General features: G+C 59.4%; 1 protein-coding gene across 1 annotated transcript in view; it reads left to right on the top strand.

The window, feature by feature from the left end:
• MIDN (midnolin) overlaps window positions 1-13719 on the top strand; it is a 100643-nt gene that overhangs the window by 7334 nt on the left and 79590 nt on the right. The window contains exons 5-7 of the mRNA XM_029912281.1: window positions 7210-7602; window positions 8951-9083; window positions 9571-9864. Coding sequence (XP_029768141.1) covers window positions 7210-7602; window positions 8951-9083; window positions 9571-9864 — 820 coding nt within the window. The remainder of the gene's footprint in view (window positions 1-7209; window positions 7603-8950; window positions 9084-9570; window positions 9865-13719) is intronic.

Raw genomic sequence — 13719 nt, 5'->3', positions numbered from 1 at the left:
AGGGCTGAAAGAATGTGTGGGGGAGGGGAGCCATCCCACCCTGCCCCTGCTCGGAAGGTGGGGGTACCCGGAGGGGGCGTTCATTTGGGGGCGGGGATTGGTTGGTTTGGTAACTAGCAAGCCTGGGAGGGACCGGTGTGCCCGCGTTCACAAGGGGGACCACTCGGAGGAAGGGGGGATGGGGGGGGGAGTGGCTGGGTTAGCTTGATGGCCTCCATCGGGGCTCAGGATTTGGACCGGTGTTGGTGGGGGGCAGGCTATAGGGCTGGGGCGGTGGGACGGGGTGGCACTGGCTGCCAGGCTAGGGGAGTGGGGGTGCTATGGGAGGCTATCGGTTTTGGTGCAGGGCTAGTGAAATGGCTGGCTGTCTCCACTCCCTTCCTGGCAGGGCAGGGGCAGGGGAGAGGGGATGGGGTGTCTCCTGCGGGGCGGGAGGGGGGGTTGGAATCTGGAGCTGTTTCCCTGCTAATCTCGGTGCTACCTCTGTTAAACCTGCTCCCGCCTCCTTGGCGTTTGCAAGAACCGGCTGGCGTGTGTGTGATGCCGAGGGCTGGATAACAGCCCCCCGACTCCCGGCCCTGCGCTCGGAGAGGAAGGAATTATTTTTAGTGCTGCTGGGAGCCGACAGGCGGTGAGCTCACGCTCGCTCCAGGCGCTCCAGTTTCCTTGGCTAATAACAGCCAAGGGTCAGGAAGGGGTGCGCAAGGAGGAAGGTGTGAGTCAGGCTCGCTGCCAGGAAGGAGAGAGAGCCTTGGGTGGCTGCTGACGTCAAGGGGACCTGGAGGAGTCTAGAGAGACTTGGGGACTGTCACTGAGAGAGAGTGTATGTGTGGGGGTGGGGGGGGGGGGGGGGGTGACTGGTTTAAGAGGGAGGCAGGATTGTATAATGGCTGGAGGAAGGACACTGGGGAGCCAGGACTCCTGGGTTGCCGCCTCAGCTTGGGGAGGTGAGTGGGATCTAGTGGTTAGAGCGTGGCGGGGACGACGACTGGGAGACAGGACTCCTGGGTTCTATCCTTGGCTTGGGGGGGGGAAGTAAGTGTGTGTGGAGGGGAGATGGCACATCTGGATTATCTGCCACTGACTCACAGGGGAGTCCTGCCCCCTCTCTCTCTCTGCACCTTGGCTTCCTCCCCCATGCGATGGGGACAGTACCTGGAATGGGATGTTCATGAGCTTTCACAAGATCATGGTCGTAAACGGCTTTCAGGTCTCTGATGAGAGAGCAAGGCCAAAACTGTGCTCAGCTTGGGGGAGGGGGAAATGAACCCCACCTTCTGAGTCCCTCTGATTTAGCCCCAAAGTCTGGCCCACCCTGTACATGCTGGAAATGGTCAATATTTTGCCTGGTGGAAGGAATTGACTGCTCCCCTCCACCCGCTTTCTTTGCACCTGAGCTGGTAAAGGATGATCAGCAGAGGGTGGGGAGGGGGAAGGCCAGCGTGCTGTGGGGCTGATACCCAGCAGGGCCTGTTTCTTTAGGGGTGAGCGAGGAAGCTGTGTGGGGGTGAGGGAAGGCTCTCTGAGTCCCCTCCCATCTGGGGAGCCAGGCTTTTCTCCGTATGTTAATCTCCCATCTGGGAGGCTTTCCCCTCCCCGCTCCGGGAGAACAAGGGAGCAGTCTCCATTGAGATGAGAAGGGGGGTGGAGGGGATTCTAGGGTGCCCCAAACCCTCTCGAGGTGCCTCTATCCTGGGCAGCGATGCTCCCGCACTGGAGACCCTTTGTTCGGCTGGCGGGGGCGAGCTCCGTGTGTTTGAATGGCTGGATGCTCTATGGGGGGGGGGGGGGGGGCTGGGAGTCGTGACTGCTGGGCCTTTGATTGAGGGGAATCTTTTGTGGCTGGAGGGAGGGGAATCGTGACTGGCGGGCATAGGAGGGGACTCTGCTGGTAGAAAAGGGCTTAGCTGGCCCCTCTCTCTGGGAGTGTGCATGAGGCGCTCGCTGGGGCTGTGGGTTTATTGGGTGCATGTGCATTGGGGAGTCCAACCCCCCCCTCCTCCTCATGTCGGGGCGCACTGAGTTTCCCTCCACCCCTTTACAGATGGAGAAACTGAGGCACACAGAGAAACATGAGAGCCACAGAGGCTGGGATTAGATTGGGGGGGGTCCTTCCCCTCTTTCCCCTCCCCCCCCATCCAGGGCTCTGAGCAGGGTAGGTGGGTGCACACATCTCCTCCCTGGGCCGTCACCAGGACGGAGGAGTGTTCCCTCCCCCCAGCTGTAACCTCGATGGCCGAAGTTGCAGCATCTCTTTCACGCCCACCTCTTCCTCTGCGGCCTCCATCTGACGCGCTCGGGGGTTCGCTGTTATTTTTAAGCTGCTTTTCCCACGGCTTCTCAGAACTCAGCGTCTCTCTTGGATGGGGGGGGGTGGGATCCTGGTATGAGGCCGAAGCGATCGCTGGGGCCGGGAAGAAGCGGGTGTAGGGGGAGTCCCCGCTGCTGGACAAGCTAGGGTGGGGGTGGCGCTACCCCGGCCAGAGGAGATTGGTGCTGGGCACGGGGGTAGCTGCAGACAGCAGGGCTGGCTGGGTGCACAGCTGAGAACAGAGGCCTCCCTTCTGTTCTGTGGGGGTGCATGGATTGCACCCCGTTTGGCAGGCTGAGGGCAGGAGGATCTGTCTGCATCTCAGGCGCTTACAGCCCAGCGCCACCCGGCTTAGACAAATATTTATCTTTGCCAAGCAAAGGCAGGGAGCGAAGTGTTTGTTCACGAATCCTCCCCTCCCTTCCCAGGACTCTCCTCAGCCAAGAAGCAGAGGGGCTGATCCTGCCCGGTCCCTCACCCAGTGTTGAGCTGCTGCCGATTGAAAAGCCACCCCTCCCTCTGCACTAGGGGTGGGTGGGGTGCACCCGTGACCGATCCCTGCTGGGGTGTCCTTCCCACTAGGGGGTGTATGTGACTAAACATCAGCATGGCCTGGCCTCCTCCCCACAACCAGGATTGCTGGGTGTGTGTCTGCCCTGACTGCTGGACTCAGCGGGGTGGGGGGCAGATGCATGGCCGTACACCCCCAGAGCCCTAAGGGAGCTCATGGGGTAGGGTGGTAGAGAAATCGGCTGCAGTTTGCTGGCAGGAAGGGTCCGAGGTAGCTAGGATCCCCTGCTTCTGAGAGCGGGGACAAAGGGGCGAGCTGGAGAGGAGGCTGGAGAAATAGTACACCCCCCTCCCCGCCTGGCGAGGGTTAAAGCCGACCCGCCTGGCGGGTGGAATGCTAAGTGGCAGTGGGGGGGAGGGGTGTGGGCTGGGGGACCCTGGGGCAGCACTGAGCCGGCACCTCGAGCTGGGCCTTTAATATTCCCCCCGCCTTTCCCCAGAGCAGATGGCTGGTGATTTACGCTGCCAGGCACTTCCTAGAATGAGTAATGAGTGGGGGGGGGAGGTGCTGGTGGGGGGGGGGGGGCGGGGGGGGGGGGGGGCCCGGGGGGCCCGGCCCCCCCCCCCCCCCCCCCCAAACCTCCCTATGATTTGGGCATCCCGTGCTTTTTTAGGAGTTCCCTGCTCCTCTCCCCTCCCAGCTGCTCCATCACCTGCCACTCTGAGCTTGTGGGTTTTGGGGGGGCGGGGGGAGTGTGACTGACTCCTCTCCCCTCCCCCTCCCCCCATTGTAGGTGTTGGGGGGGGGGCGTTGAGGCTCTCTGCCTCTTGGTGGCCTTTGCACTCGCTGCTTGAGTCATGCTGCAGAGGGGCTCGCCCGCCCCCGGAGCGCTGCGCTGGGGGTGCACGTGTCCTCGCCTGCCCCCTCACAGTCCTCTAGTCGCCTTCCTGAGTCGCCGCCCCCCCCCCCCCCCCCCCCCCGGCCGGTCACTGGCCACGCACACACCTGGCTGGGGGCTGCTTCACCCTGCCTTGCTCTACGTGACTTGGCGGCTCTGCTCCGGGGGGGCAGAAGTGCCCCATGCCCAGGGGAAGGCTCTGAGGCCAGGCCTCCCCCATCCCTTCACTTCTAGTGCCAGGCAGCGGAGCTGTGGGTATCGCAGGAGCTGGGGGCCGGCGGCACAGCCCTTCAGACTGGCCCCTGGCCCCCCTCCCTGCCCCCTCTATGTGGTTTCCCTGCCTGTCTGAGCTGCAGGTGGCCCGGGCACCCACGCTCCCTTGGCACGGGGTGGGTTCCTGGCGGCTGCGATGGCAGCTGCCTTGGGCCATGGTAACGTCTGTTGTGGGGTCTGCACGGGCAGGGATGGGGGCGTGAGTCTCTTCCCCCTTCCTCGCACAGTGCGTGATACAGGGTTGGGGGGTGGGGGCTCCCATAGAAGGTGCTCTGTGGTCGCCCTCAGCGAGTGACACACAGCGCTGGTGGTCTTGGCTGCAGAAAGGTCAGGGGTGCGTGTAGGGGGAGCTGCGAAAGGGTGACTAACGGCTCGTGGGTGACGGCTGCTGGGTGGGCAGAGCGTGTGAGCTGGCTGGGCTGCGGGGGCTTCGGGAGAGCCCCCTTCAGCACAGATCCTGTCGGTGAAGCGACTTTACCCCTGGGGGGCAGGGGGGACTCCCTGCCCAGCTGGGCCTGGATGGCCAGCCTCCCTTCTCATGCCACCACAACGGCCCCCCAAGGTGCTCGCTCGGCTCAAACCCGCCGTCGACTCGGGGTTGTATACAGGGGCTCTGTGGTGATATACACTCAGTGACCCCCTCCCCCCAGCCTCCCTCTGTCTCTCTTTCCTCCCCTTCCTGGTCACCCGAATCCATGGGATCTGATCAGCGACTAGGGAGATTAATTTCTCCGGCCGCGCCTTCCCCCGGTGAATGGTCGGAGGATTCAGCAGTTGTGTGTTTCCCTCTTCCCCCCCTCCCAAGTGCTGACTTCTTCCTCTCACCCCCCCAGCTCAAACCCCCGAGGCCCCTCCTCTCCCTGCAGCCTTGCTGATTGGAGTGGGGAATACGTCACAAGGCAGTGTGGCAGATGGGGGGCACCCGTCCTGAACTGCCGGACCTTGTTGAGGGTGCCCATACACCCAAGTGCTGTGGGGCGCGGGGTGCGGTTTGATACATGGACAGTTTGGATTTCCCCAGTCCCTTGGTCCTGCTTGTGAGCCTGCCAGTTAATGAGAGCCCAGCTAGTGGGAGATTGGACAGAGCTGGGGCAAGGTGGTGTATCTTTGTGCTGAGCGTGAAATCCACAGTGGGTTTTCCCCCTGGGCTCAGTCTTCCTGGTTAAAAGTCCCGCTGGAGAGCGCCAGCTGTTGGGGGAATTCCCCTCTTCCCAGCATCCCCCAGGGATGCTCTGAAATCCCAACTACCTCTCCAGGACTCTTGCAGATAGTTCAGTGGGTGGTTCTTTGCAATCCTTCTGTAGCTGCTTTCCCCTGGACTGAGTCACTGTGCAGGGATTTGGCTCCCGTGCAGCCCTGGGACCCAAAGATCTAACTCTGAAATGGCCTCTGAATTGTCTGGGTGTCTGTTTCTGGGCCCCCAGAGTCGGGTCCCGGCAGCTCACGTTGACATAGGTTGGGCTTGTGGGTGCTGAGTGTCTCTGGAAGAAAGTCCAGCCCTGGGTGTCTCACATTAGAGTCTCTGTAGGATGGGAGACCCAGATGTTTCCTTTCCCCTTTTAAAGATCAGACATGTCATCTGCCTTTGTTTCGCGGGGGTGTGAGATGGGCCTCCATGCCCAGAAACTGGGTTTGCCCTGTTCAAGAACTGGGTAAACCCAGTTTCTGGGCATGGAGGCCCAAGTAGTCCGCTGAGGAACTGGCCCCAAGTCCTAGCCAAGAAAGAAGTGGGCTTAGCCCCTTGGACTGGAGGGGTGTAGCCCTTACGTAGCAGTGCTTTGTAGTGGGAGCCCTGAACATGCCCGCTGAGTCATATTACAGCACCTGGGAGGGCTGCTATGGATCCAGATGGGGCGAGGAGCAGGGAAAATGGGGGTGAATCCCCAGCAATGGCTGTGACCTCCTTGGAAAAGAGGGAGTCAGGTGACTTTTTTTGGCATCCTGTGTGACTATCTGCTGTGTCTCCGTCCCCTGCCACTGTCTCAGGTGCAACAGGCTTGGCAGATGCTAGACTAGCCGGGGAAGAGAAGCCTCTTTCAGGCTATAGGGAAATGCAAATGCGCAGCTGTGCAAATGAACAGGGGTGTGTGTGTCACTGGGGTGGGGGTGAGCAGAAAGCGTCTGCAGTAACAGCCATAAAGAGTGTGTCAGAGGGTGGATTCCAGCCCCCGCCGCTGGACCTTGTCCTGCTTTGGGGGGGGGGGGGGCCCACGCCCAGCTCTGGTTAATCTCCTCCTGTGCACTGCGGGGAGCGGCTGTGCGGGCAGGTTTATCACCAGGGTGGGGTGGCGACCCTCCCCTGTTTTTTTTGTAAAAGCCGCCTCCGTCAGTTTGCTCCCCTGGCACCACGGGTCACGTGGGAACAAGACGTGGCACGCGAGTCCTGTGGGCCTTGAGCTTTAACCCATCAGGGTCACACCCCGCCCCCGGTGTCCTGCTGGGGTTCTGGGGATCTGGGAAGAGCTTGCAGCTAGGGACTCCCAAGGAGCAAGGGGTGCCTCTTCTAAAAGGCTCGGCTTCTCAGTTTTATCCCCGACGTGCCCCACGCCAGGCAGCTGCTCCCACCCTGCTGGGCTCTCGGCACGCTCCCCCTTTCCTGCTTCTGCTCAGTCGTGGGTGCTGATGCCCATGTGTCTCTGTGATGGCAGCGGGCTCCTTCCAGGCGCATCGCCATGCTGCAGGGAGCGCGGCCCTTCTGTGCATGGGCTGGGAGAGGGGGCAAAGAGAGAGCGCTCACGTGGGTGGGAGGGTGGGATACAGACAGCATGTGTGTGTGTCGGGGGGAGATATGGCTTCTGGGCCAAGTACCTACCCCAGAAGCACACCTACAGCTCCCCACCCCTAAATGATCAAAGCAGCCTTTCAAATCGCGCCCCCCGCCCCAAGTCCTGTGATCAGTCTGCTTGGGGTCAGCTCATGGGGAGCCCGCGGGTGCCCCCCTCCAGGAGGACTCCTGTTCCCTCATTGGGTCGGGGGGCCAGAAGGGCATAGCTGGGCAGTGGGGAGAAGGCAGCGCCACTTGGCAAAGTCAAACCAGCCCTGAGCTGTCCAGTCCCGTTCCTCGCCCCCGTATCTCGGAACCGGTGGCACCGGGAACGGTTCTGCTTCCCCTTTGCCGTGGGCCGGACTTTGCTGGTGCCCCCACCTCACCCAAGATCTGCTGCAGCTGCTGCGCCATGATCGAGACGGTGACCCGAACTCCTCTTCTCTTCTCAGGTCAATGACTTCCTGTCAGGAAGGTCCCCGCTGACGCTGGCCCTGCGGGTCGGCGACCACATGATGTTCGTGCAGCTCCAGCTGGCAGCTCAACAGAGTGGGGGGCAGCTCCAGCATCGGCATGTCATCGCCAGCCGGGGGGAGCCTGGGGCAGCGGCCGGCCCCACCCCCCAGTGCAGGACGCTGCACGGAGGGACCAGCTCCAACTTCGCCCGCATCCCCGTGGTGCCCACCTGCCAGCAGAGCCCCGCCCCCAGCCCCGCCCCCTCGGCACAGGCCACACCCATGTACTGTAACGCCGCCCACCCCGCCCCCGTCACAGCCGGGATGTTCCGGTCGCATGGGGCCAGCACGCAAACGGTTAACAGCAGCGTCGTCTCCTCCTGCTCAGAGGTGAGTCTGGCTTTAAAAAATAAGTCTCTCAGGTGGGGAGAGAAAAGGGGGGAGCTGGGCCTCAGGACTCCTGGGTTCTATTCCTGGCTCTGGAAGGTGACTGTTCTCTAATGGTTAGAACAAGGCCTTGTCTATATCCACTCCTTCCACGGACAGGTTACAGCCCCACTTCATGCCTCAGTTTCCCCATCTATAAAATGAGGGTGTTGTGAGGCCTTGCTACATTTTTTCCAAATGCTGTGAGATCCTGAGGCAAATGGTGCCAGAAAAGGGCATAGTGTTCTTATTTTTTTTTATTGCAAAGCGTAAGGCAAAGATCTGCTCTAGATTTTGGCAGGGGGTGGCGGGGGAGAGGGTTTCCCTCTGAGAGAGAAGCTATCCAGGCTGGTCTGTGTACTGCCTCTTGTGCTTTGACTGCAAAATGCTTATAATCCAAGGAAAACCCCAGCCTGCCATGGGAAGAAATATCCAGCAACCCTCCGGTCTCAAAATAGGATCATTGCTTATCAGACTAATCACAATCCTTGGCTGGCATCTTTCATTGCCAAGTACTTCCCAAAGGCAGGCAGGCACATTATCCTCATTTCACAGATGGGTAAACTGAGGCACAGATAGGGGAAAGCGAATCACTCAAGGTTTCGCAGCAGAGCTGGGAGTAGAGCCCAGGTCGTCTCGTGCCCTAACCACTAGACCATGCTCCCTTCCTAGAGAGTGAGTTCCTTGGTCCGAATGGGTTCATGGGTCTTGGAGGCTCAAGACCCAAATGTAAGGCAGATGGTAGCACTGAAGATGCCCTCTAAATCCTTTTCTTCACTGTGAACGGGGCTCGGCCGATGGCGGGTTTGAAATCTGGCTGATTTCAGGTGTTGCTTTTGGAAGTGCCCTGTGACTGCATGGCCTACATAGCACTGGACCGGCATGCAGAAGACCTGGGTTCTGTTCCTGGCTCTGGCCTGCTGGGTGAACAAGTTGCTTCACTGCCCTGTGCCTCAGTTTCCTCATCGGTAAAATGGGGATAATGACGCTGCCCTCCTTTGTAAAGTGCTTTGAGATCTGTGGGTGAAAAGCACTACTTAAGAGCTAGGGACGATGATGATTATGGGATCGCCCTGCTTGGGTGTGGGTACTGCCTTGTCCCAAAAGGTTGAGGGGAAAAAACCTCACGCCTTATGCTGGCTGAGGAAATAAGATTGTAACCCTGGGAAAGTTTGGATGTGGGACTTTTTCCCCCAGCCACCCATCGAGCTAGGGGTCTGCCTCTGTGGCTGCGGGTTAGCGGGAGCCTTCTGGCCCATTGGTGTCTGTTTCTAATGGCTAACAAGTGTCTCTCTTTCTTGCCGCTTGCCAGGTGGACTGTAGCGCCCGGAGTAACAATTCTGCCGGCAGCAACCCAGCCCCAACAAGCCGATCCCGCAAACCTGGCGCAGTCATAGAGAGCTTCGTTAACCACGCTCCTGGGGTCTTCTCAGGGACCTTCTCTGGTATGTTGAGAGCCCAGGGGACTGTGGGCCCGACTCTCCTCTCACCAGTGCTGGTGTGATGCCATGGGCGAGCGCCGGTGCGCGTGGCTGGGGAATTGGAGACTGTCTCTTTTCACGCTGCTTGTGCAGAACAATGGGGAGGGGAGAACCAGGGCTGGACCAGGGCCCAGGTTGGTTGGCATGGTGAGGGCAACTTTTGGTGGCCAATGAGAGCTGAGTTTGATGGGTCTCTTCCTACCTCAGCATCCTGCCTGGGATGGGGGCTCATGCCAGCTTTGGCTGCCAGCCTTCCTGGGAGATTCAGTGCATCGACAACCCCCCCCCCCCCCAGGGCCCTGCACTGTGTTCTGGGGCCATGGGTGGGTCACAAAGATGCTTATGGGGAGCCCCTGAGGGGTGGCACAGAGTGTGCCAAGGGTTGGGCTCAGCTACTGCCCCTACAGGCAGCATGGCATGACGTGTCCCCCCCGCCTCTTCTCCCCTGCAGGCACTTTGCACCCCAACTGCCAGGACAGCAGCGGGCGGCCCCGGCGTGACATCGGCACCATCCTTCAGATCCTCAATGACCTCCTGAGCGCCACGCGGCACTACCAGGGCATGCCTCAGTCCCTGACGCAGCTGCGGTGTCAGACGCAGTGCGCCCCCTCCTCGCCCCCGCCCTCCCCGGACCCCGCCAGCAAAACTACCTCAGAGAAGCTGACGTCCGCGACCGCCGTGGCCTCGCCGCCCCTGCACTCCGTGGTCCAGTGCCAGAGCCAAATCAGGATGTGCAAGCCCAGTGGTGAGTCCTGCCCCGTGACTGCCCCCCCAACATGGCCCTGTGGCCTTGCGCAGGCCTCCCGCTGTGGCTGGGTTTGCTTGTCCCTGTTGGCTGAGCTGTGGCTTTGCAGCTCGCCCCAGGCCTCGTGGTTAGGGAATCTGTGATGTGCCCACGGCGACTGGGCCTGCGTGATGCTGAGAGTGCGGGCTGGGTCCTGGCAGCCCATTGGTGGTGTGCGGCTGGAGGTCCAGCCGAGTGAAAGTTAAAGGCCATCAGAGGCAGGAGGCTGGTTCTGCTGTTCATCTTAGCTGGGATAGGCCAGTGCCGAGCGGGGGGGGGGGGGGGGGGGGGGGGGGGGGGACACTTGTGCATCTCTTTCCCCCATCCCCAGGTCCTTGGTGGGCTGCGGGGCCCCTGCTGACGACAGAGGAAGTGTGGGTGATGGGGTGGGAAGGAAGGAGGCTGGGTCTCTAGCTGGGATTTGCTTGCTCCGATTCACTTCCTCTGCGTATCCGGTTCCGTCTGCCTCTTTGTTCTGTAACTGTCCTGATGGGGCTTCCAGCCAACTGGCGGGGAAGGGTGGGGGGGGCAGCGGAGGGGGAGGGTGAAAAGCCATGTGTTCATTCCGGGTTCCCAAGTGCCATGATTTACCCTTCGCCGAAAGAAGGCAGAGCGATTGGGCCTGGTTCTGGTTGCAACCCTTGGCTAGAAATGCTGGGGTTAACGCTGCCTGCGCTCAGACTGCACCCTATGCTGCAGAGTGAAGTGAGCCTGTTTGTTTGCCTATTTATTTATTTTAATGAATGGCCCTTTGCCATCTTGTTCCAAAAGCCTCTTGGCCTAGGACCCCCCTCTGTAAGGACTGCAGAAGGCTAACAGCAGAATAATTAAACCAACCGAGGGTGTTGATTGACAGGTGTGATAGGGGTGCTCTGTTTACACAGTGTGCTACGCACAATAGCCCACGGGCTCAAAGGTGTTTAGGTTCCTGATTTCTTGATTTCAGTGGGAGTTAGGGGCCAAAATAACAGTGAGGATCTGGCCCTATAGAAATGGAAGGTCCCTGCCCTGACAATCTTACAGTGCGCACCAGTGCTTTGCTTCTGCGGTGCTATTCTCTTCAGGTCCTCTGCTTAGGATTTGCATATTAAAATGTACTGTTGTGTCTATGCTTTCCTGGCTAGACACTGATTTGGAGTGATGCATAATCGCTCCGTTGGAGGGACCCGGTATCAATGCTCTCCCCCTCCAATGGGCAAGCTGGGGGCTGTGCATTTAATGTGCAAGTTTCTCTCCTTGGGGGGGGGAAAAAAAAAAAATCTCTTGGCTCCCAATTTGCATCTCATCAGTGCAGTTAAGGCGCTCAGTGGTGCCCTGGGGAATTTGCAAACCTATTACCTGTTTCTTATCTGCGTGTTTACCTTCCCCCTCCAACCCTACTAGGGGGGTATGTGTGCGCAGTGAGTTACCACATGGCTTGCGTTGCCCCATTCAATGGGCAGGGGCTGTAGCTGGCTGGTTACTCAAACTGGGTTCTTCCAGTGACATAATTTGGCAGCTTTAAGAAGAGACAGTCAATTTTGTTTCCTGTTTGGTGAATTGGACTCAGGGGGAGGGGGAAACGAGTCCTGGCATTAAAAATCAAATCAAATTAAAACCTGAGACTTATAATCAAGAGTCAAGATTTTCACTGGTGAATTTTGGGAGCCCGCCATGATCTGATCTTCAAAAAGTACCCTTGGCATATCGGGCCCCTCTATTATACTTCCTGGCAGTTTTCATCCATAGATCTCAGAGCGCCTGACAAAGGATGTCAGTTTTATGATCTCCCCCCGACCCTTCACAGATGGGGGGGAAACCGAGGCACAGAGTCTTGCCCAAGGTTACCCAGCAGGGCCGGGGCAGAGGAACAGAACCCAGGTCTCCTGAGTCCCACTGTTGTGCCCTAGCCACTAGGTATCTCCAGTCGGAAGGACACCCCAAAAATCGCTAGTTACTTGTGAGAATCTTGGCTAAGGATTGTGTAAGCTTTTAGGGGCAGGGGCTGCGCACACCTGTGTGAAAGGGGGAGGGGTCCTAAGGCTGATCAGGCCAGCTGTGAACTATATAAGTTGGTGTTCATAGGTGTGACCTTGAGGCTTGGTGGCATGGTTCTGGAGGAACGTGTACGTGCGCGTGTCCCATTGTAGGTCTCCGACACTCTTTGGCACAGTTGGTGACATTCAGGACTGTTCCACATACTGGGGGCACTTAATTCCTTTGGGAAACTTTTGCCCCACTTACTCAGGTGCTTAAAATGGGGGAACCGCGCGCTGCCCCCGGTTGTGGCCGCTGGCTGAACGTTTCTCCGAATTGTCGGGCCGTTTTTATCTTCTATATGGTCATTGAATTGTGTTCTGTGCCAGCGGAGTGACTCCATTCGAACTGGTGGCATTACACCAATGGGTAACTTGGTCTGGGGTGTGCGCGGGTTTTGGAGGACTCCTGGAATGGGGGTGACTCTGCACCCACCCACCCCTAGCAATTCCTGGTGCAGAAAGATTTTATCCCTTCCGCTGAATGAGATTAGGAGGGCCACCATCTCCTCCCCCTTCCTTCTTTCCCTCCTATCTCTCCTGTCTGTCCCCTGCTGCTCTGCCTCTGTTCCGGCTACAATGCAGCCACACACGCACCCCCCCCCTTCTCCACTTGCTGTCTAAATCCAGGGCGAGACAAAGGGCCCCATTCAGAGCCAGGGAGGCTGGTTGGGGAGGGGTGGGGAAGAAAGCACTTGGCCTCTGGTTTGGCATTTTTGGCCTGGCCCTGAGGAAGCTGTAGGCTGGGGACACGCTGCAGAAATAGAAGCTGGGGGGAGGGTGTGGGGTCAACACAAAACAATCCTGCTTTCTCTTCCTGGCAGACTTGAAAATATACTTCCCACCCCTCGCCCTGGGCCCTTTCCCAGCTGGGGGCAGAGCCCTCTGTCCGGGTGCCAAGCTTTGGGGTGCTCCTAGGTGGACTCCAGCCAGACATCTGCCTGGAGAGGACTTTTTCAATTTGCCATCGCCACTTCCCGAGCTGGGGCCAGCCCTAGGTTACGCAGGGTCCTAGAAGTCAGACCTGTGCCCCCAGCCCTGATCCAGTTTGGCAGCTGCAAGGCTCATGAGCTTCTGCAGAGGTGGCACAGACCAGCCATTGGCACAGTCTGTTCAGGCACCTGTGTGTAGGCCTGGGGGAGGGGGCGGCAGTGGGGTCTAGTGGTTAGAGCAGGGGACGGGGAGTCAGGACTCCTGGGTTCCATTCCCAGCTTCGCTGATGGCTTACATTGGCCAAGTGGCTTGCCCTCTCTGTGCCTCAGTTTCCCCTGGTCTGGGACGGTTTCCTGACATCACACATGGGTGGGGGTGGGGCAGCTCCTGCAGCTAAACCCAGGTGCTGCCAGCCAAGGGCTTTGAGGTCCTTCCAAGGGCAGAGCATCGGTAAGAGGCTGTGTATGCTGCTGGTAAGGCAGGGCCCTGTCTCCACCCCGCCCGCCCGTTCCCATGGCAGGGCTCAGCTGGGGTATGCGTGTAGGAGGCCTCCACTTATCTGCAGGGAGCAGCTCTTTATTCACCTTGAGCTTTGGGCCCTGCGCCGCCCCCTCCCATCCCCAGAAAGTTAATTTCTTTCCTTCCCGCCCCCTCCTTGTTCTTCCTTTCATGACGCCGGAGCCGCCGAACAGGGCTTAGCAGGATTCTTGCGCCCGGGGACGTCACTGGCATGTGAGCCGGGCAGCTGCCCTCCCTCGTAGGGAAGCGTCTCTTGGCAGGGGAGAGAGAAACGAGACGTGGCAACCAACCAGCTTCCGAGCCGCCCAGCTGCTGCCTGCCCTGGGGCCGGGGAGGGATTCGGGGTGTC

This window comes from Terrapene carolina, unplaced genomic scaffold (genome assembly GCF_002925995.2).
Source record: "Terrapene carolina triunguis isolate 2854851 unplaced genomic scaffold, T_m_triunguis-2.0 Scaffold194, whole genome shotgun sequence".
NCBI lineage: Eukaryota > Metazoa > Chordata > Testudines > Emydidae > Terrapene > Terrapene triunguis.
Note: the sequence above shows the minus strand (reverse complement) of the source record. Positions and strands in the feature narration are given on the sequence as shown.